Source organism: Xiphias gladius, chromosome 22, assembly GCF_016859285.1.
Source record: "Xiphias gladius isolate SHS-SW01 ecotype Sanya breed wild chromosome 22, ASM1685928v1, whole genome shotgun sequence".
NCBI classification, from domain to species: Eukaryota; Metazoa; Chordata; class Actinopteri; order Istiophoriformes; family Xiphiidae; genus Xiphias; species Xiphias gladius.
Genome location: NC_053421.1, coordinates 10,641,021 through 10,664,987, shown reverse-complemented (window position 1 = coordinate 10,664,987; position 23,967 = coordinate 10,641,021). Strand labels below are relative to the sequence as shown.

Below are 23,967 nucleotides of genomic sequence, written 5' to 3'. Positions count from 1 at the left end.
AGTGTGTCTACATATGCATTGTATTCTGATTTTGAGCCTAATCCTGTTTTTAATTATATTCGGGAGATGGCGCTTAAATGGAACATGAAAAACCTGGATATTCATATCCCTGATCCTGACAGTATCTTGGTTTCTTATCGTGTGCCTGCAGGTGTGTCTTGATTTCTCACCATCTCAGTCACTATGAGATGGTTTAGAAACATGGATAAGGTGTTTACATGACACAGTATTCGAGGGCCTGTACTACAAAGCATGTTCAACACACAGGATATCTTTTCATGATATAATAAGAGTGTAAAATCATCGACACTGAAAGGAATACTGCTGGGAATGAAAGAATCATTGTGCAATTAAAATGAAGCTATGATAGCCATTATGTAGTTATTTAGTGTGATTAAACTCTCCTTCCTTTTGTAAGAAGCTCGGTTTTAAAACCAGAGTGACATACAGAAAGCCTCAAACCTCAAAGCAATTCGACTGATTACTAAAAATATCTATTCCTTTTGTTACTTTGTCACTTTATTGTAAACTACAGGAATGAAGACTTTGGTTTTTCAGTAATCTGCTTGGTCAGTATTTTGGATGTTGGCAGGTTTTGATCTTATCCTCTGAAGTTAACCTGCTCCTGAGCAGGTTAGGTTTGCAGCATAATTTATCATGGTAATGTACCCTGGTAAGAAGTGAACAACCGTCTCAACCTGACAACCAAGGATTAAACCTGAAGTTATATCGCTAATCCTAAATCCCGCCTTGTAGTACAGGCCTCTGGTTTCTATCGGAGTTCTTCAGGAAGTATATCCAGTTCTGGTCTGTTTTCATATCACATGGGTTAAAAAAAGTCAGACTTAGGGGAAGAAAAAAATGTTGCTAAGAGCTTTTGTTTCCTTTTAAAAGACTGGCCATTCTAACTTTCTGCACAACTTTTTGGCTGGACCGCATTAAGTTACGCCATTGGTCAGCCAAATGCTGTGTGACTGAGTGATGAAGTTACACCATAGGACGGCTGGCTGAGTGTTGGGGTTTCCCCATTGGCCGTTGCTCTTTCAAAATGATCTGGCACAAACAGTTTCTGTTACATAATCAGGGGGATGTTTACAGGCATTGTTGCCAACTTAGTGCCTTTGTCGCTAGAGTGCCTTTGTCGCTAGACTTTTTTTTTTTTTTTTTAAAAAGAACGTAGTGACAAATCTATCGACTTTTTGACAAACTTTAGCTACTTTCTGTAGATAAGAGTCGACAGTATTGCCCCGCGTGCTCATGGGTAGCTTTCCCTCTGCAGGCACAGCTCCCTCTGTCAGCTGCTGTGTGTCAGTGACCGCACAGCTGCTGACAGAGACGTGAATGAACTTCTTATTTTATCTCTGAGTGATCATTTTACAAGTAAATATAACCAAAATCAAGGACAGCCATTTTACTGTATTAAATTACTGCATATGCGAGCAAAGAGAGTAAGAGAGAAGAAAACAGATAAAGGGCTGAAACCGGCTGACCATAGGCAGAATCCAAATACAACGCGATGATGTCATTAATATGCCAATAAGCGTATTATGTCATCTAGTGACATATAACGACTTTTGGAGCAGGCTTTAGCTACTTTCCATTGAAAGTACTTTTGTGGAACCGCTGTAATAAAAAAAACAGTTTTCAACTACGTCCTCAATTTTTCACATTTACCATATGTGGTTCAACCATATACTAGTTTTGACCTGGTCTTTGTTTAAGACACTAAGCACTGGCCTTTACTAACACTTCTCTTACAGTAATATTTTCCCATTTACCCTCTCCCAGCTTATTTTTTCTCTTGACTGTTTTCCAAACTCATTCTTCGTACCTCATTGTCATGTGCTCATAGCAAAACTACTAATTTAATTCTAACGTCGAATACGCAAAGGTAAAAAGGTAGCACAGACGCAGAGCTTCAGGACAAAATTGGTTAATCAATTTCACCACTTTATTCTTAAGGTTTCTAATTTACTTTGATTATGCTTCCCTGTTTTTTTTTTGTTTTTTTTTTTTTTAAATGTTTTAACATTTCTTTGTTTTTACTTATGCCTTTACTTTTTTGCATCAGATTGGGACAGAGAGAAGCTCTTAGAGGCCTGGATGACCAATGCAGAAGAATGCTGCCAACGCTCGGGGGTACAGATGCCCAACCCCCCTCCAAGTGGCTGCAATGCCTGGGACACCATACCTTCACCTCGGACACCGCGCACCACCCGCTCCTCCATCACTTCCCCAGACCAAATCAGCCTCATGCCTGCTGATGATGAGCTTTCCCTGGTGAGATATTTCTTCAGGTTCCCTGTCACCGCTGTTCGCCATATTAATTGAATAAGAGAGCAAGAGAGAAACTGAAATGGGTCCTTTTTTTTATCAGCCAAATCAATGTTGAGCCCCATTAGTTAGATGCTCATGCAAATGAAAAAGGAGTGTTTAGTTCTTCTGTAGGGGCACGGTTCATATGTGCCACTTCCAATTCCAATTCCTAAGAGTTGTTACACAGTTATTACTTATTTTTTCAGAAATTTTAAGTTAAAAGTTTAGAGAAAACTTTAAACGACAACAGCAGATGTGGTAGATGACAATATCTAATTAGTTAACTCTGTAATGTAACTGTATTCATCAGCAAAGAGCCATCAGATGACATTAAACCACAGGACGAATAGCCTAAGGGAGCAGGATGTTTTCCTGGCCACGAAGCTGCTATAGCAGCAAAAGATGAAGCTAGCATGGAACTGCACTAAAAGTGACTTGCAGTGTACCCATAAAAACTGTACACCATTGTTTATTTAAATCAAGTCCCTACGGTACAACAGATTTCCTGAAGCGTTTCAGCTGAATTCTTTAAATTTTCACTGCCACACCTGTCTTTCTGCATAATGTTCCATTATTCCCAGCCTTATATTGCTAGCAGGCATTAGTATTCATGCCAGTGGTCTTCTCCAAAAACATAAACACACGCAGGACTTCCTCTACTCCTAGGAGAACCAGTGGTTTGTTTATTATGGTGTGGCAAGTTCTGAACGTAAGAAAGTATTAAAATACTTTCTAAAAAATGTTATTAGTGTTCAAGATTAAACTCTCCAAAGGCCAATCTGGAAGACCATAAAAAGGTAGAAAGGACATTCTGTTGCAACCTTCTGCGTCAAACATGAAAGAACAAGTAATCAAATGAATTTACACTGCATAGGGAGATACTGAATTTGGCTGAGTTACGTATATTCAAGGATGCATAATTGTCGCTGTGGCTGTCCGCTAATTGTTTTCACTCTACAGCTCCTATGAATCATAGAAGTGTAAGTTTGCTGTCAAAACCTCATGCAAGGTGTAGTTACCACATCTGTGTCTGTAAATCTTCATGTCTGCAAGGTCATCAAGGGGCCTTATTGACCACCAGCTTCGAGAGGGTCAGCACACCCCCTGTTTAATTGCAATACCGTTATCCTGAACTTGTCTGGGAATTCCCGGACAATTTTAATTTGAGATGGTTTGAACAGCAAAAACGTCTAGTGGGCACATGGCCTTTAGCTAATCTAACGCGTTTGGCAATTTGTTTAGTTCAACCACTCACTACTAAGGACTGCCAATGAAGGTAGCAAGTGTATGTTGGATAACAATCAGTATCAAAGAGGTGGTCAGCAGCATAGAAGAGCAAAGCTGGCTTTGCTGTCATCTAATTAGTGCTTGGCCTAAAGATATGCTTTGCCTTATTTTCAATTTCAGTTTATTTACAGTAACTTTACTGTGTAACATTGAGCAAAATCGGGCAAATTTAGGTATCAGTATGGAAAACTATATTACAAGCTTCTTAACATGCTAAATGTTAGGGGGAAAAAAATTATCTACACTTGTGGATAATACTTGTTACTCTTGTACAAAGTGCAGTGTTTGCAATGAATGCTGTGGATTGTATTGTAATTATACTTACACTCGCCAAGCATTTTCTTAGGAACACCTGTACACCTGCTTATTCATGCAATTATTCAATCAGCTAATCATATGGCAGCAGTGCAATACATAAAACCATGCAGCTACAGGTCAGTAGCTCCAATTAATTTTCACATCAGAATGGGGAAAAATGTGATCTCAGTGACTTCGACTGTGGCATTATTGATGGTGTCAGACAAGCTGGTTTGAGTGTTTCTGAAACTGTTGTTCTCCTGGGATTTTCACACACAACAGTCTCTAGAGTTAACTCAGAATGGTGTGAAAAACAAACAACATCCAGTTAGTGGCTCGTCCATGGAGAGAAACAACTTGTTGATGAGAGAGGTCAGAGGAGAACGGCCAGAGTGGTTCCAGCTGACAGAAAAGCTTCAGTAACTCAGAAAGCCACCCTTTACAAATATCATGACTATAAAAGCATATAAGAATCAACAACATTTTGAACCTTGAGGTGACTGGGGTAAAACAGCAGAAGACCACGCCAGGTTCCAGTCCTGTTATCAAAGAACAGAAATCTGAGGCTGCTGTGGGAACAGGCTCACCAAAACTGGACAGTTAAAGGCTGGAAAAACGCAGCCTGGTCTGATGAAACTGGATTTCTGCTGAGGCACACAGATGGTAGGATAGGAATTTGGCATCAGCAGCATGAATCCATGAACCCAACCTATCTTTCGTCAACATTGGTCTGGGGAATGTTTTCTTGGCACATTTTGGGCCCCTTAATATACCAGTCATTAAGGGGTCATTTCCTCAGCCATTATATTTATTTTAGAATTTATCTATACAACAATTATGACAAGCAGATCCTTATATTTAACCCTATAAAAGTTTACAAAATGTATGAATTTGCAATTTTTGAATGTTTTTGACATCTAATATTGTTGCCCAGGATCTTTTTAAGTTTTTCAGATGACATTGCCACCTGTTTGGTAAAATCAGATGTATCAGAGGTTGTCATAAGACATAATCTTTTTGGATGATGATTTGTCCTTCGGTGGATGTTTCAATCCAGCATTTCAGTATGTGACCTAGGCTGCTGATTCATAAGGGCTGAAGCTGACAGACCTGATTCATCAGTTGCTTTACGAGAACTTATAGGATGCATTTGTCTGACAGTATCTTTTGTTGTGGCTCTGAGAAGGCGTGCCTTGAACTGCACTTTGCCAATCGACCAAGTCTACTCAAGGGCCTGTTTAAAGGTTATAGTTGATTATATCACATTCTGCTCTTTCACAAATCAATACTAACATTGTTGAAGTACACTGCATCCTTTATGTCTTTTGTGAGGGTCAGTCTTTCACTGTAACAAGGCCTGTGTGTGTGTGTGTATGTGTGTGCTTTTTCTTATTTTTATCTGTGTGTCAAGTTTCTGTGGGTGTGAGAAAATACATCTGATGACAGAACAGTAATCAGTTAGCCACATGAAATTGCAGGTCATCAGCCTCGCCTGGGATGGCCTTTGGCACAGTGTTTTTTCATACATCAAAGACTGCCATTGTGTGTACTTATGCACACTGGCATATATCATTGTATTAAGGCACAATTTTCACCACCTCGTAATTCCACTGAATATTAAAATTAGGCAACCCATCACCACATTTTGAGAAGAGGGCAAAAACCAGGGACTTCTTCATAGGCTGCCTGGATTGTTATTTCACATGTAATCTAAAATAATGCAAGGATTGTAATGGAGGACCTTTTAAAATTGCACCAGAGTTTTAAGATTTACTCAAAAAAAAAAAAAAAATTTTATGGCAGGCTTTATTTATCTAGAATAACTTGAAACAGTTTGCATCGTGGCCTTACAACAGATTGTACGTTTTTTCTTTTGTCTTACAGTGCGGTATCTGTATGTCTTCCATCTCCATCTTTGAGGAACCTGTTGACATGTCCTGTGGCCACGAGTTCTGCAGAGCATGCTGGGAAGGGTATGTTGTATTTTGGTTTGGCCTGTAGAGTCTGTGGATTGGCTTGGGATGTCCTCCACTTCCTTCCACTGATCTTCTTCAGTGCTTCTCTGTTTAGATAATGGCTGACTGCAATGCATGTATGCTTTCTCAGGTTTCTAAATCTAAAGATCCAAGAAGGTGAAGCCCATAACATCTTCTGCCCGGCCTTTGACTGCTACCAGCTTGTGCCTGTGGAAGTTATAGAGAGTGTGGTGTCTAGAGAGATGGACAGACGCTACCTGCAGTTTGACATCAAGGTAAACAAGATGAAAAATAGAGATATGCACACAGAAAAAACTGTAAACCTTCTACAGAGAACATTGAAATTATATTGTCATCTTGAGGGATAAACACGACTCCTACAGTTCAGTTTCAATGTAGAATAAAAATTACAATGAATATGCCAAATGCCAGTTGACTGAAGGGCACAAAGGGGCAAACACTGATGAAAGTAGAGAGTTAATCTTGAAACTGAAAGGTAAGCCATAGAGTACAATTGAAGTGAATAAATTAGAAATCAAGTCTTTATTTGGAAACAGGAATTTCTGTGCTACCAGATTGCCAGATTTCATCTCTTTAGAGCAGACACACAGTAAGGTACAGACCAGTGTCAACTTCAGTGCAAGTCCACCGAAACAAGTTGCACAGCTTTTTTTCCAGTACACCATGCTTTTTTCACCAAATGTTTTTGGCTGTCTTGCCTTCATCAGATTGCCAGATGAAACTACCAACCAACCAAGAATGACATTCACTGTAGTTTGATTTCAACATGAGTATCTGTTTTCCACATGTAACTGTTCTCAATTGAAGAGTCTAAGAGCTAAACATCTCAAATAAATGACCAGCCTCTTTGAATTGTCATAGAAACATGAACTTTTTCTCACCTAAGCTGAACGGGCATAGTCATCATATTCATTTTATTTTCCTTTAAGGGTCAAGATTGAATTACTCACAAATTAGGGCAGCACTTATGACCTGTTATAGTTGCCGGACCGATGGTCTGGACTCAAAAAGGAGAACATGCGGGTCAGGGTTTTTTAATACCTGCACCCACCCAACCCGTCATTAGAGCCAACCCGTTCTGCCTGACCCACAGTAATATGCATTAATCAGCCACCCAAACCCAACCCACAAACTGCCAACTTTTACCTCTCTCACACTCTCTCTCTCTCTTTCACATTTTCGCGGTCAGAAATGGTAGTTACAACATTGATAAAGCACTTTATATAGCTTTTATTTGTTATTATTCATATCAATAAGAATATGAATAATCAGAATAAGAAAACAGATGTAAAGTAGCTGCTGCTGTCTGCTGTATGTCTTTCAATACCACGGAGGTATGGAGAGTGGCGAGGGGAGAGATAGATGCTGTTTATTTCAGTAATAACAGTAGTGCTTTTATATCTGATAGAGACAGACAGACCGTCCTACTAATCCAACCTCCTGTGTGGAATAAGTACACCTTCATGTTCCTGTGGTTCATACATTACTTAACTGTTTCATTTTCTATTTTACAAAGTTGAGAGGGAAAACCAAGTCGCTTGTATGTGCCTCAAAGAGAGGACTGACTGTGATTCATGTTGCAAAGAAACATTCATAGCTGCAAGCATTTAGGGTTATGTCACCACATCTGATGTACAATAATCAGACATTGACCACATCAAACCTCCACAAAGGCCCTAAAGCAAACATCACAGTATGATACACTTTATTGTTCGGTAATGCAGATTATTGAGAGCCAGGGCATAAGAGGGCCTGCACCCTCTTAGAGAGGGGAAGAGAAGTTGGAGAAGTAATCACAGTGTAGCCTAATGCACGCAATGTTTGTGTACCTTACTTATAACTTAGTCGGAATGCTGCTTTGTCACTATTTTCTACTAAGCTTACCTGAACCCACCTGACCCGTGGGTCAACCCAGGGAATCCGCAGGTTTTGGGTCGACCCACGCATCACTAACATGCACAGTGTAAGGGATTATTGTAACAGAAGTGAAGATTGTTTTTATCAGCTTAATTCATTATCTTTCATATTTTTAAGTCGCTTGGATGTGCAACATGACAAGCCTTTAAAAAGTAAATTCACACCAAGTGGAAGAGGATTGTTTCAGTGATCTTTTAAGGTGGAAACATTCGTACTTGTAAGAGATAATGTTGTGGTAGATTTAATTGTAATACAGTCAACCTAACTAAAATATCTACAATTCAACATTATATTGTTGAATTGCCAATCGATTTTAAACTTCTTTTCTTCTTCTGTTACAGGCATTTGTGGAGAACAATCCAGCAATCCGCTGGTGTCCTGTGGCAGGGTGTGAAAGGGCTGTGCGACTAAACACCCAGGGTCCTGGGACCTCCACCTCAGACCCTCTTAGCTTTCCCCTCCTTCGGGCCCCTGCAGTAGATTGTGGCAAAGGCCACCTCTTCTGCTGGTCAGTACTCAGTACCACACTGTATATTTGAATTTGTAAACACTTCTGTAATTGTGTGTGTTATAGTTTAATTATGGGCTTTTGTTTTTCAAAACTTTCAACTTTCTAATGTAACAGTACTAATGGAGATAACGGAAATCTAAACAAAACCAAAAAGATGTTTTTATTAATTTGAGTAGAAGTCAGATAAGCTCTTACTTACGATAGAAAAGCACTAGACACATCAGAAGTGTCTGTCTGTATCTGTAAGTTTATGTATGAGCGGATGCATTCAGATTTATTTGTCATTCAAAATAATAAACTGTAAACATATTTACATTTTTTTTTATTTTATTTTAAAATCATTCATGGTCCTTAGTGCTCTATAACTGGGAAATTGAAAAGGTTAAAAATCACCCAGACTCATCTGAGAGTTGGGTGTTAAGTCAAACCCAGTAACTAGGAAAGAATGGCCATTTTCAGGGAGCCACCCAAGAATTCAATGGCCTCTCCAACAAAGAGCTCTAAAGCTCTGTTGGTAACCATCTCTCCAACAAACAGCACTCCATCGATCATTTCTAAATGATAGAGTGGCTAGATGGAAGCCATTCCTGAGTAAAAGGCGTATGACAGCCTGCGTGGAGTTTGCCAGAGAGCAGTTTAAGAAATCTGAGATTATGAGGAAAAAGATTTCCTAATCTGATAAGACTGTAGGAAATCAGAACATGCCCTTTTGTTTGGGCATTAAACAAATTTGCCATCATAAGATATGTGTGTAAAGAAGTTTTTCAAAACAAGATGTGGAAAATGAGAATTAATCATTTTTAATACTGTATATGCTCATACTGTATGTGTGGTGTGAACATGCATGGTCTGTGCTCTTGAACGCCAAATTCCAGCATCTATGCTGTTTGTATGTGTTTCTTTGCATGGGTATCCTTTTATTTTTGTGTACACACATTTATAACTACTCATGTTACCTCTCTGCGTGTGCTAGCTCTCTGTGAGTGCTTTCCCAGTCAGTGCAGTCCTTTCCAGAGCCCTGCAGAATGTCCCCACAGCTCCCATACTGTCATATCATGACTTCAAAACCACACCGTTTAATACCGCGTACTTCACCGCACCTCACCTCACTATATGGTTCCTCAAAGAGGCTATTTGGTTCACTCGTCAGGTTCACTTAAGAGTTCAGTTGACATGACGTTTGGTAATAGAACTGGATGTAACACAGGTCCAATTTCTATAGTTCCCTTGACAAGAGGAAGGCAGAAGGCAGTTGAAAGGCAGGAATGGCCAATTGATGGTAGTTGACCGTTTTGACAGCATTCTGACAGCACTGTGTGATTGGTGTGTTCTTGATTTGTCTTAACTTCATGTATAGTCAAAAGCCAGACGTTTGCATCTAATGGTTCATTCCAATCTTCATCTCTGCCGGTCTGTGTGTATTCCAGGGAGTGTCAAGGTGAGGCCCATGAGCCCTGTGACTGTGAGACCTGGAAGTTGTGGCTACAGAAAGTCACTGAGATGAGACCTGAGGAATGTGAGTACTGACAGTAATTCACTTTAGTGTTTGGGTGTTTCGGACATTACGTTACACCTAAATTTACAAAATGTAGTGTTCTAATTTAAACTTCTGGGTTTTTGCTGTTTTTACAGACATAATGTTAAATGTTTTTGCAGAGTCTATACTATTTATTTTTATCTATTCTTACATCATCCATTATATTAAGCTACCTGATGGTAAATTGTGAAAACAAAGAAGTTTATTTCATTAGCCACCCCCCTTACTTGCCTGAATTTTTTGGGTTGTAGTCAAGTGATTGATTTGGAGTTAAATTGCCTGGAACTCAACCACAGTAATAAAGGTTTAGTACTAAACCAATTAAAATCCATCGTTCTGATGATAAATAATTAATTACAATGAACAATCCATTCATTGAAAGTATGCAATGTTTAGAAGCAGTAATTGGACTGTGGGCAATCTAATAGATGATTTAAGATGGGCCAAGTCTCTCCAAAGTGCCACTTTGTTGACGCAACGGTCGAAAGATAAAAGCAATTACTTTGTTTTGGAACTATCTTCCCCTTCGATTTCCCCTGATTCTGTTTTATCTCAGCATTTCAAATGGCACATCAGAGGTGCTTTTATAATAGCCAATTATTCTGTTGGTGTGTGTGGGTGGGTGCATGAGCATCTCAAGAGATGTTAGCAAAATATATAAATAATACACATTAGTCAGGCAGGACAATTTCCCAGTCAGTGCAGTGGTCTGTTAAGATGCTGTGGTAATAGCCATTCTCATTCTGTCTCATTATGCCTTTATTTGTTCTGTTTACCTCCCCATCCTCCTCTTGAAGTGGCTGGTGTGAGCGAAGCTTACGAGGATGCAGCCAACTGCTTATGGTTGCTCACTAACTCCAAACCGTGCGCCAATTGCAAGTCCCCGATACAGAAAAATGAGGGCTGCAACCACATGCAGTGTGCTAAGGTAAGTTAGGCTAGGAAGTTTCACATACCTAATTATATGCCTAATGCAGTATTTATTTAGTTGATTTAGTGTTTTCAATTGGTTATGAGTAGATTGTTTTTTAATTGGGAAAACTACTTGAATGAACAATTCATAAGTGTTACAAGTTTGACACAGTCTACTGCTGTTGACATTTAAACTAAGAAAATAGCCATAAGAATCAAAGTTCATGATAGAAAACATTGCAAAGTTTAAAAATTACACATTTCAGCCTTTGCCCTTGCAGATTGGTTTGTGGTTTGCTTGGAGCCGGGGATTTTGATCAGCTAAATGTAAGCAGCTTTAGAAAAATTGGTTGTTTTATCAGAAGTGCAAAATGTAGTTTTTGACATCACATAAAAATAAATAGGGTGCATTATGAGTAATAACCTAATTTGCCAGACATTGTATTTTCATAAATATTAGAATATTTTGAAGGCTTTGTCATTTTCTGTGGTTGCAGATAGGGCATAGGTGGGAAGTCCTACTATTTAGTTCTGTTTTGCCACATTTTTATAAATGATGTGACTCAGTTTTATGCAGGCACCAATTTTGTCCCCATTTTTATGTATTGTTTTAATATTTCACTCACTTGTTAGAGAGAGCATGGAAACTTCTGATGTGTGTGTGAGCTTCTATAAATAGTTTACATAATTGACATTGTGCAATTATAGGATAGCCAAGTATTTGTACATGCTGTCCTCAGTGTAAACAAACAGTTAAGTGGAAAATTTAGTTTGTGTATTCAGACACACTGTAAACGCCCTTAAGTCAAAGTGATATTATATAGCATAAAGCATAGCATAAAAGTGTGTGTCAAAAGCAGTACTTTGGTCCTTGTCAAGATAATCATCGTCTAAATGGGTTCTGATGAACGCCTGAATTTTCCTGGGATCGCCGTCAGGCTGTAATTTTCATAAGTACACAAGAAATGTCATCTAATGTCCATATTGACAATCTTCCTGAGCAAGGGCATGCTCTCAAAATGGGAAAATGAACCCGTTTTATCCTGGACATTCCACGAGCCTTCCTCTTACACCATGCTCAGGCCAAAACTTCAAGTTTACAGACAAGATATTTCATTATCCATCTGGAAGATTGCTATAAAAGTTCTGAGCACACTCATGTCAGACTGTTAAAATAGCATTAATCTTCAATATGTTGGTGGTCAATCTAACACTTTCATATTTTGAGGTGTTGTGAAGGAGGTGTTGTTGCCACAGAACTTTAGACTTAGTCTTATTTAGGTCATAGGTATGTATGTATTTATTTATTCATATTTGGTTGATTTCCTGTGATTGGCACAGTTCTGGGCTTTATGGAGGTCTGTTTCCGTAGCCACAGGCTAGGTGTTGCACAAAGTTTCTCTCTGTGTGGGAAAATCACTCTTTGCAGCAGGGGGGTAGGACTGACAACATACCTCCTATTACAGGATAAGAAGCTGCATGTTATAGCTCCTAAGTGGGACTTAATTTCAGTGTGTTGGTTTTATGTCAATTGCCTTGCCTTTATGGTTTCCACTACCATACATTTTTTTAGCAGCACAGATGGTTGTTGTGACTTTGTCAGAAACTTAGTGAATAGCTGCTACCTTCAAACGCCGGCAGCCTTATGGAAACAAAGGTCTAATGTAGTGGCTAATTAAATATTTTCATATAACGCGGACATTTGATTGTAAAGACATGCCTTATTTAACACTAATATCTGACAACACTCTTGATGAATTCTTCTTTGCTTATTACACAAAATTTTCCAGTGGCTTTGTGTTATTTTTACATCAGTTTGTCAGATTCGAATTTACACATTGGACTCATCTGATTTAATGATTAGATGATTGAGTAGGAAACAATTCTTGTGTTAAATTACTGATAACATTATTCTACAGACATGAGCAAGTAAGATGTTCCCTTGTTCTGGTGAAGGTAACTGTAGTAATGATGTTGTAATGTAACTGTGAAGGTGAAAATGTGCCTAATCACGTTTAAGCTTCTATTAGTCCAGTTTTATGTTTTGTGATTGTTCTAAAAGTGTCCTCTACAAGTGGTGGCTTATGATACTGTCATGGTCACTAACAATCCATCAAACAGCTGGGAAGCCAGCAAACTCTGTAGTTACTCAACAGCTAGTGTCTTACTGAGACAGAAAACAGAGAGTTAATACAGAGGTGGTGGAGAGGAAAAAGAAAAAAAAAAAAAAGTCAGTGACACTCAAGTCAGTAGTGGAAGCAGAGAGTGAGAGACTGATAATCTCACAGTCATGTTTCTGGACTGCATCTCTGTTACTACTACTGTTGCTGGAGGGCAGGCCATGAAAAGAGTTCGCTGCAGTCGTACAACCAGGCTCCCTTCGTCTTTGTGACAGCACTGTCACTGTCTCCACCCTGGGTAAAGAGGCAGACTAGAGATGGAGATTAGTTTGGGAGGAATGGAGCAGCTTTCACAAGCTGAGAGGCTTATAGAGGGCTCAGCGTCTTCACCTGTTATTACCTGGTAAGAGATGGCTTTACCCCTGTTGCTTAGAAACACAAGACTTACTGTTGCGAAAAACCATTTCTTTGTCTTTTCGCTGCCATTTTCATCCCCCCAGTGTTGCCTCACACGTTTTTATCTTAAGGCTCTCCCTTCTCAAGCGTTGTGTTTTTGTGTTGCTCTGTCCTTTCATTTTGTATGGGTTTTTCTGAAGTGTCATGTAAGTAGAGTATTTCCAGGACAACAAAAGTCTCAGCCTTTAGGGTTTTGTGTTGCTCTGGTAACTTGTCACTCACAGAAATAGTTGTGGCATTTGGAGAGAAACTACTTACAACCAAATAGGCTGCAGATTGGAGTGGTTGTAGTGTTTTGTTGTTCTTCAGTACCCAATGGGACTTGCTAATCTCAAACGTAGTCTGAGTGCCTTCTAGTGGATAAGGATTCACCGCTAGGTTCAAACTGCTCTGCTATTTGTAGAAGAAAAAAAATAGATGGGAAAAAGATTGAGCAAGAGAAGAGACCTAGACAGGCAAGTAGGTCATGGGCTCTTAAAAATATCCTTCACCCTTAATTATAATTCTATAATTTTGAGAGCAGTAAAAAGGATATATAAACACCTGCTGATATTATAAAAAAAAAAAATCTTTTCAGCTTTCATATCCTGGTCCATACTTGATATTAGTTGTTACACCACATCAGCTGAGTTGTGTAGTTTTGTAAGTCTTTTTACTTTTGGGAATGGGTGAAAATGAAAGTAAACATAAACTGTGTGTGTGTGTGTGTGTGTGTGTGTGTGTGTGTGTGTGTGTGTGTGTGTGTGTGTGTGTGTGTGTGTGTGTGTGTGTGTGTGTGTGTGTGTGTGTGTGTGTGTGTGTGTGTGTGTGTGTGTGTGTGTGTGTGTGGAGATAATTATAGCTATTATTTTTGAATACCATGACATGGTAAGTGGTTTTCTGGCAATTATAAAAGGCAGTCAGTTTTTTAAGGATGTCATAAAATTTAAATCACCTCAGTATACAGTAGCTGGACTAGAATTAGTAAGTGACTTACCAGTTTTGGATGTGACAGGGTTGCTAGAGCAGGTTTAAGTCTAATATTACCATTCTCTCCCTGTAGTGCAAGTATGACTTCTGCTGGATCTGTCTGGAGGAGTGGAAAAAGCACAGCTCATCAACAGGAGGCTACTATCGCTGCACCCGCTACGAGGTCATCCAGCAGGTGGAGGAGCAGTCAAAGGAGATGACTGAAGAGGTACGCACACGCACATATACAAAGTAGAGTTGGACACTTGTGTATATTTTCAGATCATCCTATTGATGGTGTGTTCAATTGTGGATACCCAGTTTGATCGATTGGTGGGGGCACTGGCCCATAGTCACAGTGCAATAATACAGCTCTCCTATCACTCAAATTAAAGTAAACAAAATCAAGAAGCAGAGTGGCTTTAGTTGATTAACATCACTTGTGACTTCACAGTGGTATGTGACAGTAGTGACCAAGAAAGAGTTGAGTGGTGGCAGCTGTTACTGGGGAACCCCCTGTTATGCTGTGCAAAGGTACTGACATACAGGAAGTATACTGGAGGGAGTAGAGGTTGGGTTGTTTTATATTAGTTTAGTTATAAATGTTAAAAGAGTACTTTACCGATTTAGCATTATACTTCTATTATCGGTCTCACAACAGGTTTTTTTTTTTTTTTTTTTTTCTTTTTTTAAAGGATCAAAATCAATGTAGCAGAACCAGATATATTGTATTTTTTTATTCCACACATTCATCTTCCTTATCAATACCAGTACATACCATACATACCATACATTACCACAATGAAACTTGACCCCTAACAGTTAGGCTGGCGATTTGGATTTGTTATGCCAGTAGGGCTTGAGTAGGCCTTGAGCCTCTAGCAGAGATGAGGAGGAACAGAGGTCGGATAAGATCTCTTCTTTCCAACTCCAACTCTTTCAAATGTGTTATCTTGAGCCCCAATGGTGCTGCTGTTGACATCACTCAAGGCAGTTTATCAAGCTTACTCTGGAGCCACAAATGCTTTATACAACTATTTTCAGTATATGCAGTAATACTCGTCAAGTGGCCTTCGTCAAGACCTGTAAACAGGCTGGATCTGTAAAATTGGTGGAGTTCCCCTTTAAACTCATTTGGGAATAATGGATTTACCCCAGCATAGTGATTAGGATTTTTTTCATAAATACTGATAAATACGTTTTGCCCCATCACCTAATAAATTAAACCTTTTTAAAATTGGCAGGAACATCAGCATAGGCAATTGTCTCCTCAGCTGTTGATCGTCAATTTGATTGTCAATTAGCCCAGCCCTAATACTTAACTTAATGATGCAAAAACATGATAGTGTAACAAACCACCGAGATACATAGTTCATTGAAACATTAGTCCAAGGGAATTTTTGTGGAGAAAAAGCGTTTTGAGCCAAGCACACACACACATACATATGCAAATGGCCAAGAAGAGTACGGTACAGTACACACACAACAAACCTATGTGTGGACTCTTGACCATGGAGCCATGTTCACTCAATTCCACCTTCATCAAAGGTGAAACAAATTCATTCTCAGTCCCATCAGCATTCCTCCCAATCACAAGTACTGATTTGACCTTTGGCACCACTCACGTACTTTGACTGCTCTCAACTAGAGTGCCTACACACTCCTCTGTGAGGGGGAGCAACATGCTCAGGAGTTTATTGACTGTGACTGGTGTCTCATCATGGTTTTGCAGGCAGAGAAGAAGCACAAGGGCTTTCAAGAACTCGACCGTTTTATGCACTACTACACACGCTTCAAGAACCATGAGCACAGCTATCAGGTAAACAGGCCTGGATTTGCCTTCCAGGGATGTCAGCTTTGCATAGTGTACAGTCATCCAGTGGTTGACACAGTGGATATAGCCTGTGGAAACTTTTCACCTAATGTAAAACTGGCACATGGCCTCATAGGAGGGCTTACTCAACAAGGCATTATACTGTAAACGGTGGAACAACAGTATTTCTGTACTCTGTACATATTACTGGAGACTGTCCTACTTTTTTGATGATTGGGGGTTGTTGTGGCAGTAATAATCAGACAGTCTACTTCTCCCACCTTTTAATTAATTTAGCCTCATGTTCTGGCATTCTCTTCATTGTTTGGTCGGACAGTCTCCTCGAAATGGTTTTACCTAACAGCTTCTGTCTTCTTCACAACAGCTGGAGCAGCGCTTGTTAAAAACAGCCAAAGAGAAAATGGAGCAGCTCAGTCGAGCCCTGAGAGGAAGTGAGTGAGCAGTCTGCCATGATAGACACATCTTAATCTAGTCCTCTGGATATTGAGCTTTGGGAAGTAGGCTGGAGGGAGAAAAAAAACACAAAGGTTTTTGAATTATTTATTAACAACAGTGGGTTATTCAGCAGGCATGTCTAAGTTACAAAAAAGCTGTGCTTTGTGAATCAGCTTTGTCTAGAGTCCGTTACACCCCCATCTGTACAGGCAATTTCCACCTGTTTAGTATAGTCAAGTTTTGTTCTGATACACAACACTCAGTTTAAATTTCAGTAAATTGTGATTGCAGTGGTGGTACTTCCTTACTTAGTAAGTCTGGCTGCCAGCTGCCAGAGAAATGGAAATGGCCATACTCAGCGGTGATGAGTTTGGATCAGTTGAAACTTTGCTCTACTCATTCTGCGTAATACAATTGCAGATTGCAGGTTTTATTCTCTAAAAATCACCATTGGACATGACTGACCACCACTATTTTCGGATGCAAGTGTAGATGCAGATTAAAAACCTTTTTAATGCCAAGCTCGTGATAATATCTGAAAGATAAATGCACGAAAACCTAATGGCTCCAGGCATTTCGTTTTCAGTCCATCCATCCCATTCTCGTGAACGCAATATCTCGGAGCCCCTTGAGGGAATTTCTTCAAATTCAACACAAATGTTCACTTGGACGAGGATGAACTGATTGGATTTTGGTGGACAAAGGTCAAGGCCACTGCGACCCGATGTCCGTCCCATTCTCGTGAATGCGAAATATCGGGAATGCCTGGAGGGAATTTCATTACATCTGGCAGAAACTTTCATTTAGACACATGGTTGAACTGATTAGATTTTGGTGGTCAAAGGTTAGTGACCTCACACTACACATTTTTGGCCATAACTCAATAATTATTATTATGTTTCTTATTATGACAAAATACACTTAATGCCTTTTATAAAATTCCTTCAAAGTCTTCACTACATATTTTATATGAGTCTGGACAGAAATGGATGTAAACTGCAACTCGACTGGTTGCAAGAGACATACAACTGCAAGGTGGTAATTCTAGTCTATTAAAAAATAAAAAATTGAAAGTTTGAGTTGCCTTCATATAGCACTTAGAAATACCATGACCTGGATTCCTGAGAATCTTAACAGAAAAAAAACTTAAAGGATTGTGCTGTGTTGGCTTCCAAATCAAACCTAACTCTGGTTTTGCCAACACATAATGCCAGGTTTTCTCTGCAAATCCTGGTTTAGAAGTTTACTTGAAATCCATACTTTTTCAATTCCCAGAGTATGCTCTCATTGTTTTATTTTCTTTTGGTTATTCTAAATGTACAATTACTCATTACTATGTTTTCAGTTTTGCTTAAAAGATGCATTCAAATGAGCAGATCCCAATTTGAGCATGATACTCACCAAGGATCTAAAACAAGCTGTTTTACCCTTAAGAGCTTCAGGAGAATCTCTCTTCAGAAGAAGAGAGTTTTCAAGTTAACAGTTCACCAAAGGCCAGCATGGTTCCTGGCCTTTGTTTCACATCAAGCCAGACCCTCAGAGATGTAATTTAAAAAAGTATCTACAAAAGGTTTAGTACTTTGGAGCTTTTCTTTCAGATGCTTTGTTTGAGAATTTCTAATCATTTTATACTGATCTGCTTAGAAGTGTAGGTAATTTAGGCTGGAATAAGGGATGTATTCTGCAAAAGTAGCAATTATTAATTTTCTTATCTGACTCTCTCTCTCCTTCTCTTTCCCAGGGGAGGGAGGCCCACCTGACACTACATTCATTGAAGATGCAGTCCTAGAACTACTAAAGACTCGCCGCATTCTCAAGTGCTCTTATCCTTACGGGTTCTTTCTGGAGCCCAAAAGCACAAAGAAAGAGATCTACGAGCTTATGCAGGTTTCAGTTCTACTTGCTGAGAAAAAAGATGACTGTTCACCGCAGCCAGTCTCATATGTGCCATTAGAGATGTGGGACTAAAGCTTTCAACCTCATGATCTTCCCAGTCTGCCCCAGTTATACATGCGCATCTCAGCTTTTAGTTAAAGATCTAGTGTTATAAAATCTGTGATCACTGGCATAGAAACAAAACGTACTTACCAGCTATATTTTATGTTGCGGTGTTTCAAATATTGTAAAATGAATGTACAAGGCTCCCATAGGGAGCAATTACAATTTCTTAAAGGCTTGTAAAATTAATAAATTTTTAAAGTAGATAGATACAAAGTAGCCCTAAAAGTAGTTCACTTAAAGGGCTACTTCTAAAGTCACTTTGTCCTTGAACATTCGAGTTTGGGAACAGATTATTTCACAAGACATAAAGTTAAATTGTGTATTCATACACTAAAACTACAAAATCCACTCACCCACTAAGTTTCCTGAAAAAATCTCTCAGCCAGCTCTCTTTCTGTCCTCAGACGGACTTGGAGATGGTGACTGAGGACCTGGCACAAAAAGTTAACCGGCCTTACCTGCGGACACCGCGTCACAAGATCATCCGTGCGGCGTGTCTGGTACAGCAGAAGAGGCAGGAGTTCCTGGCCTCAGTAGCCAGGGGAGTTGCCCCCAATGACTCTCCTGAGGCCCCCAGGCGCAGGTAACATATCGACATGCAGCCCACTAAATGTGTCAAACTAACTTTTACGGAAGAGAGAAACAGTATTACAGTATAACAGGACTGATCAAGTTGAAATGATCAAAAATAACTAATTAGTTATAAAATTTCAGCAATTAATCACATTCGTATTCTAACAAAAACTTCTGTCTTTTGCTCATGTGCAGTTTTGCTGGCGGAACGTGGGACTGGGAATATTTAGGCTTTGCATCACCTGAGGTAACAGACCAAGCCTTCATGAAGTTCCATTGCAGGCTTGTTAGTTAAAATGTCAACTGTGCTGTTTGAATCCCACACTTAAACAAAATATGCAAGTGTCTTTTTAAACTGTGTATTATGACCTGACAGATCAGATTTTGCCCCCAGTGCATGTTTTCAAATTAGGGATCTTAAATTTATGACAACCTATTTGGACAAGTTAGAGGTGCCTGGTAACTGCTAAATAATCATAATTGTGTTACTAAATATTTAGATCACAGTCACTCATCATTATTCTTGATGAAACATGTTGAAACAAAAAGTTGAATTGCACTTCAGCATGTTAGTGACAGAAAACTGCCTTAATTTTTACACGCTATGATAGACCTACAGTTAAAATCTAGCATTAATAGTGTACTGTAAAATAAATGTCAATGGTAAAAATCAAAGCAGTTTAAATCAAATTACGACTTTCTACTAATTTCTTTGCAGAGAGTTGTCTTAATAGAACTGGATTCAGTAATGACATCACCACCACAGTATGCAGCCAAATAAAAAGAATAAAATGCAGTCACGTTATACTTGAAGCTCTCATCAGCAATCACATCCATGTTTGAGGTTGCTTAGTGTGCTTGAAACAGTTACCTGTGATTGGTAGCGAGTGCTTGATTTGACGCAGTAATGAAGGAAGTACCCTGTTAATATCACACCTAATCAGGTTTAGTTAATTGCAGAATCTTAAATAATCATTATTATATGCGACCCTACATACCCTACAATATGTATGTCTGTGGCTGTGGCTGTGTTAACAGCAGCGGCCAGCCATGATGACCCAAAGATCACCATGTTATTCAACACACTGGAGAAGCCAGATGGTTCAGTGTTCCCCTGTGCACACAGTTGGAATGATTAAAAGTATGATGCTCTGGCGAACCCGTAAGCAGGCTGCTCCTGATCATTGCACGTAGTTAACACTTCCACTCATATAACTAATGACCATATAATGGTATGATTATTGACCCGCCTGATTTTCCTGCACAGCCCTTTGTATGCACTCGATAGTGGTGCATAAGTCAGTCCTGCAGTCATGCAGGACTATGCTTAAATTTCTATTATTTTTCATTCACTGTGCTGCGGCAGCTTTCAAACATACAAGGTTTTCATCTGGAACGAATTCACTCAGCTCAACAGCTCCATCACTCCCCAGGCTTAGTGGTGCTTCCTTCTGAGGTGTTAAAAACGCAACACAAATATGTAAATTTTACATCAAACCTAAGCCTCTCAGGGTATTGTACACATCATTTTACAGCATAACACAGGCATTTCCCTATTGCCAGGAAAACCGATGACAAGATCAGGCTTGTCTGCCAGTTTAATAAATAAATTTTGGAAGGCCTTATCCTCTGCCTGCTCAGCACCATGCAGTTAGGCAAAGGTAAAAAATAGGTAAAGCTCTAGTTCACTTAAGGTTTACGGCATAAACAGCCACTGTGGGGACAAATATTTTTATTATTCAAACCTGGACCCACTGTGTTAATTTGGCTGATTTTACTATTTCCAGAAAAAAAATCAGCAGGCTACCAAGATAGCAAACCTGACTTGGTAGCTTTTCTGCAAAAGACAGGACTCACACAGATGCTGCAGAGATGTCCGAAATGATTTCCTTTGTTTTTTTTTATGGAGCATTCTGCTAATTATAAAATGTCCTTTTATGTTTTATGACGTTCTTTGTCAAGGTAACTCAACTCTGTCCTTACCTGATCCAGTAAGATCATCTGCTGTTTTTTGAATTATAAAATATTAAGCTGCATGACATGAGGTTATCTGCTTTCTGACTGGTTGCTAGTCTGAACACAATGGAAAAGTGAAGAGGCGGATTTTGACAACACTTTTCGCTGCCATTCCATATAAGAACTGAATGGAAGTTCATGTTTTGCCACACTATTGGTCTTAATTGGAATTAACTAGTAATACTATCTGTTCCTTTTGCTGACTAATCTCTGTTAGTTCTTATTGCATATCTATTTGTTTACTGTATGGTGCTAGACCATTATGGAGTCTTCATTACTGACAAATGTCGTACACAAGCCATATGAACAGATTTAATTAAGCTAGGTGCACACTACAAAAAATTGGCTTATCTTCAAAACAACAAATTATCCATGTAAATTAAGGTGAGATGCTCATCTCACCTCCACCCTCATTTCTCCTAGAGGATTTAAATCACAAACAAGCCTGTCGATATTCTATTGCCAACAAATTATTTTGGTCACGTGTATCTATGAGGAAGATGACAGTAAATACTGCCACCAGATGCTGAACACTATGCCGTTCTAAAAAAAAAAAAAAAAAAAGTAAAATTTTTGTCCCCTAATTAAGAGCCTCTGTCTTTCGGCTGCAGTAGTTAATGGGAACACCATAGTAATAATCAAAGCCTGATGACACTGCCTCACAGGCACTGCTGCAGACAGTCCACAACCATGGTTCTTTAAATGCATGCATATCACTTTATTGTGAGCTATTTTTAGAGCAGTGGAAACATAAAAGACTGAGTTTTGGTGGTAGGCTTTGATGATAAAAATATGACTCGATGACTTTTACAAATGTATGAGATGACTGAATGGAGAATGCAGCTGATTATTTCCCGAAGTACTGATATGCAGATGTGCAAGTTCAGAATTTATGTTGGTCTACAACCAGAGAGCAGCCTTGCATTTATCACCAGCTTGTCATTGAAATTTTCATTCACATTTGACCATGTGTCACAATGTTCCAGAAATATCCAATTAGGGTATTCTGGTTGTGTTTGAGATTAGTCAGGCATCCACACATAGTATTTTCAAATATCTGAACCTAAGTCCTCATATTGCTTAATTTCCAATTCCCTACCAGTGAGGATGTGTTCTGCTTGGATGAAGTCTAGACTGGAGCCTAATGACTGAAGGCTTGGTCTGGAGATGAAAGGGGTTTGAAGCAGTCTCTAGGTGTTGATTTTTCCTGGAACAAAAGATTTGAAGCAAAGTGCTTCGCTACTTGAATGAAAGTTACCACTTTACATATTCATCTGTTAAATGTTTGTAACAAAAGACCTGGATATGAATTAAGGAAAATGTGCAAGTGTAGCTGCAGATCATTGATACATGGAACCCTTTTTTCTGCTCAGAAAGCGGTATGTTGATGATGGTTTAGGGACACAGTGACTGGATAAACTGCATGATTAGAGTGTTTGTTGAAGTGAAGCAGTAGAAAGGAATGTACAATCAGTGATACTTGGTGACGTGTTTTTAAAATGCTCCTTTTTTGCTGCTGTTTTAAGGAGTACGCAGAGTTCCAGTATAGACGGAGACATAGGCAGCGGAGGCGAGGCGACATGTCCAGTCTGCGTAGCAACACACCCGACCCTGATGACCACAGCGACAGCACTTCAGGTACTGCAGTGGACATACAGCATTTTCCCTCAGGAGTTTTTAACTTTTTTTCTTGGGAGTGGACTTGGTTATTTGTTGCAGTTGGTTATTTGCACAGTTAAATTATTCATTAAAGCTACAATATGCAAGTTCAGGGAAGAAATCTGATGATGTGAGCCTAAATTTCCTGTTGTTTTTTTAAAAAAATTTTTTGCCTTTTTGTGATAGTGACTGTAGAGAGGTGTTAGGAAATGAAGGGAGTGAGGACATACGCAACAAACATGGGTCTAATCTGTGATCAAATAATAGATATACATAACATGAAACTACATTGATCCAGTATTCTGCCCTCAGTTTTTAATACTGATATGTACTGAAGCCAAATTAGGGCACTGGCCCAAACTTTGTAAAATCACAACTGCTCAAGTTCAACAAGCCAATATTTCTAATCCATCAGTGTTATCCATCACAGTGCTGCTTTGTTTTTGGCTTTGTGGAGTGAAAAATGATTAGAGTTTGCAGTTTTGAAGCCAGCTAATAGGTTATATTGTGCCAAGAAGAATTAATTGATTTTAGACAAAGATACTGAATTAGTGAATTTCCAGGGAAATTGCTGATGGCACATGCTCTGTCAGGTTGCTATTACTGATCATTTTGCAGTGTTCACTAAAATGAATGAAATGATGATTTTCCTAAATAGGTAATTAGCAGTGTGTTAAATTGCTATCCAAGTGCTGCTGATTCAGATTCAGTTCAATGACAGTAGTTTGACTGTGGATGTCTTTGTCCATTTCTTTTTCTCCAAAGATACACAGGATGTCGGAAGTGGACGAAGACAAGGTCCTCTGATGGTGAGTCGACAGTTACCATTTTCATCTCAACCCAAGGCTTTCAGCCTGTGAAACTTTTTAAGATTATATCCGAAAAAGTGCAGCATTATTGTAGTTGAATTGATTTCTGGGGCTTTTGTTCCCTCACAGTCATTGTGGCTCAATAATGTTGACCATTTTTGACTTTTGTTTTACTGTTGTTTTTTGCAACAGCAGTCTTTAGAAAACATTTTTATCAAAAGTCTTACGCACCTCTTCCTACTGTAGCTATGCACACAGGACAAATTTTGATGACAAATATGAGTATGGTCACGTCTCTGGTGTCAGTCTTCCAAATATCATGTGATTCCTGATTGATTAAAT

At 39.1% G+C, this 23,967-nt stretch overlaps 1 protein-coding gene across 1 annotated transcript in view; it reads left to right on the top strand.

The window, feature by feature from the left end:
- LOC120783834 (ankyrin repeat and IBR domain-containing protein 1-like) overlaps positions 1–23,967 on the top strand; it is a 37,236-nt gene that overhangs the window by 9,403 nt on the left and 3,866 nt on the right. Inside the window, exons 6-19 of the mRNA XM_040117118.1 lie at positions 2,072–2,280; positions 5,785–5,873; positions 6,007–6,151; positions 8,156–8,322; positions 9,753–9,841; positions 10,660–10,790; positions 14,393–14,527; positions 16,031–16,117; positions 16,497–16,563; positions 18,309–18,454; positions 18,973–19,151; positions 19,337–19,388; positions 22,684–22,795; positions 23,582–23,625. Of these exons, the coding sequence (XP_039973052.1) occupies positions 2,072–2,280; positions 5,785–5,873; positions 6,007–6,151; positions 8,156–8,322; positions 9,753–9,841; positions 10,660–10,790; positions 14,393–14,527; positions 16,031–16,117; positions 16,497–16,563; positions 18,309–18,454; positions 18,973–19,151; positions 19,337–19,388; positions 22,684–22,795; positions 23,582–23,625 (1,652 nt within the window). The remainder of the gene's footprint in view (positions 1–2,071; positions 2,281–5,784; positions 5,874–6,006; positions 6,152–8,155; positions 8,323–9,752; positions 9,842–10,659; positions 10,791–14,392; positions 14,528–16,030; positions 16,118–16,496; positions 16,564–18,308; positions 18,455–18,972; positions 19,152–19,336; positions 19,389–22,683; positions 22,796–23,581; positions 23,626–23,967) is intronic.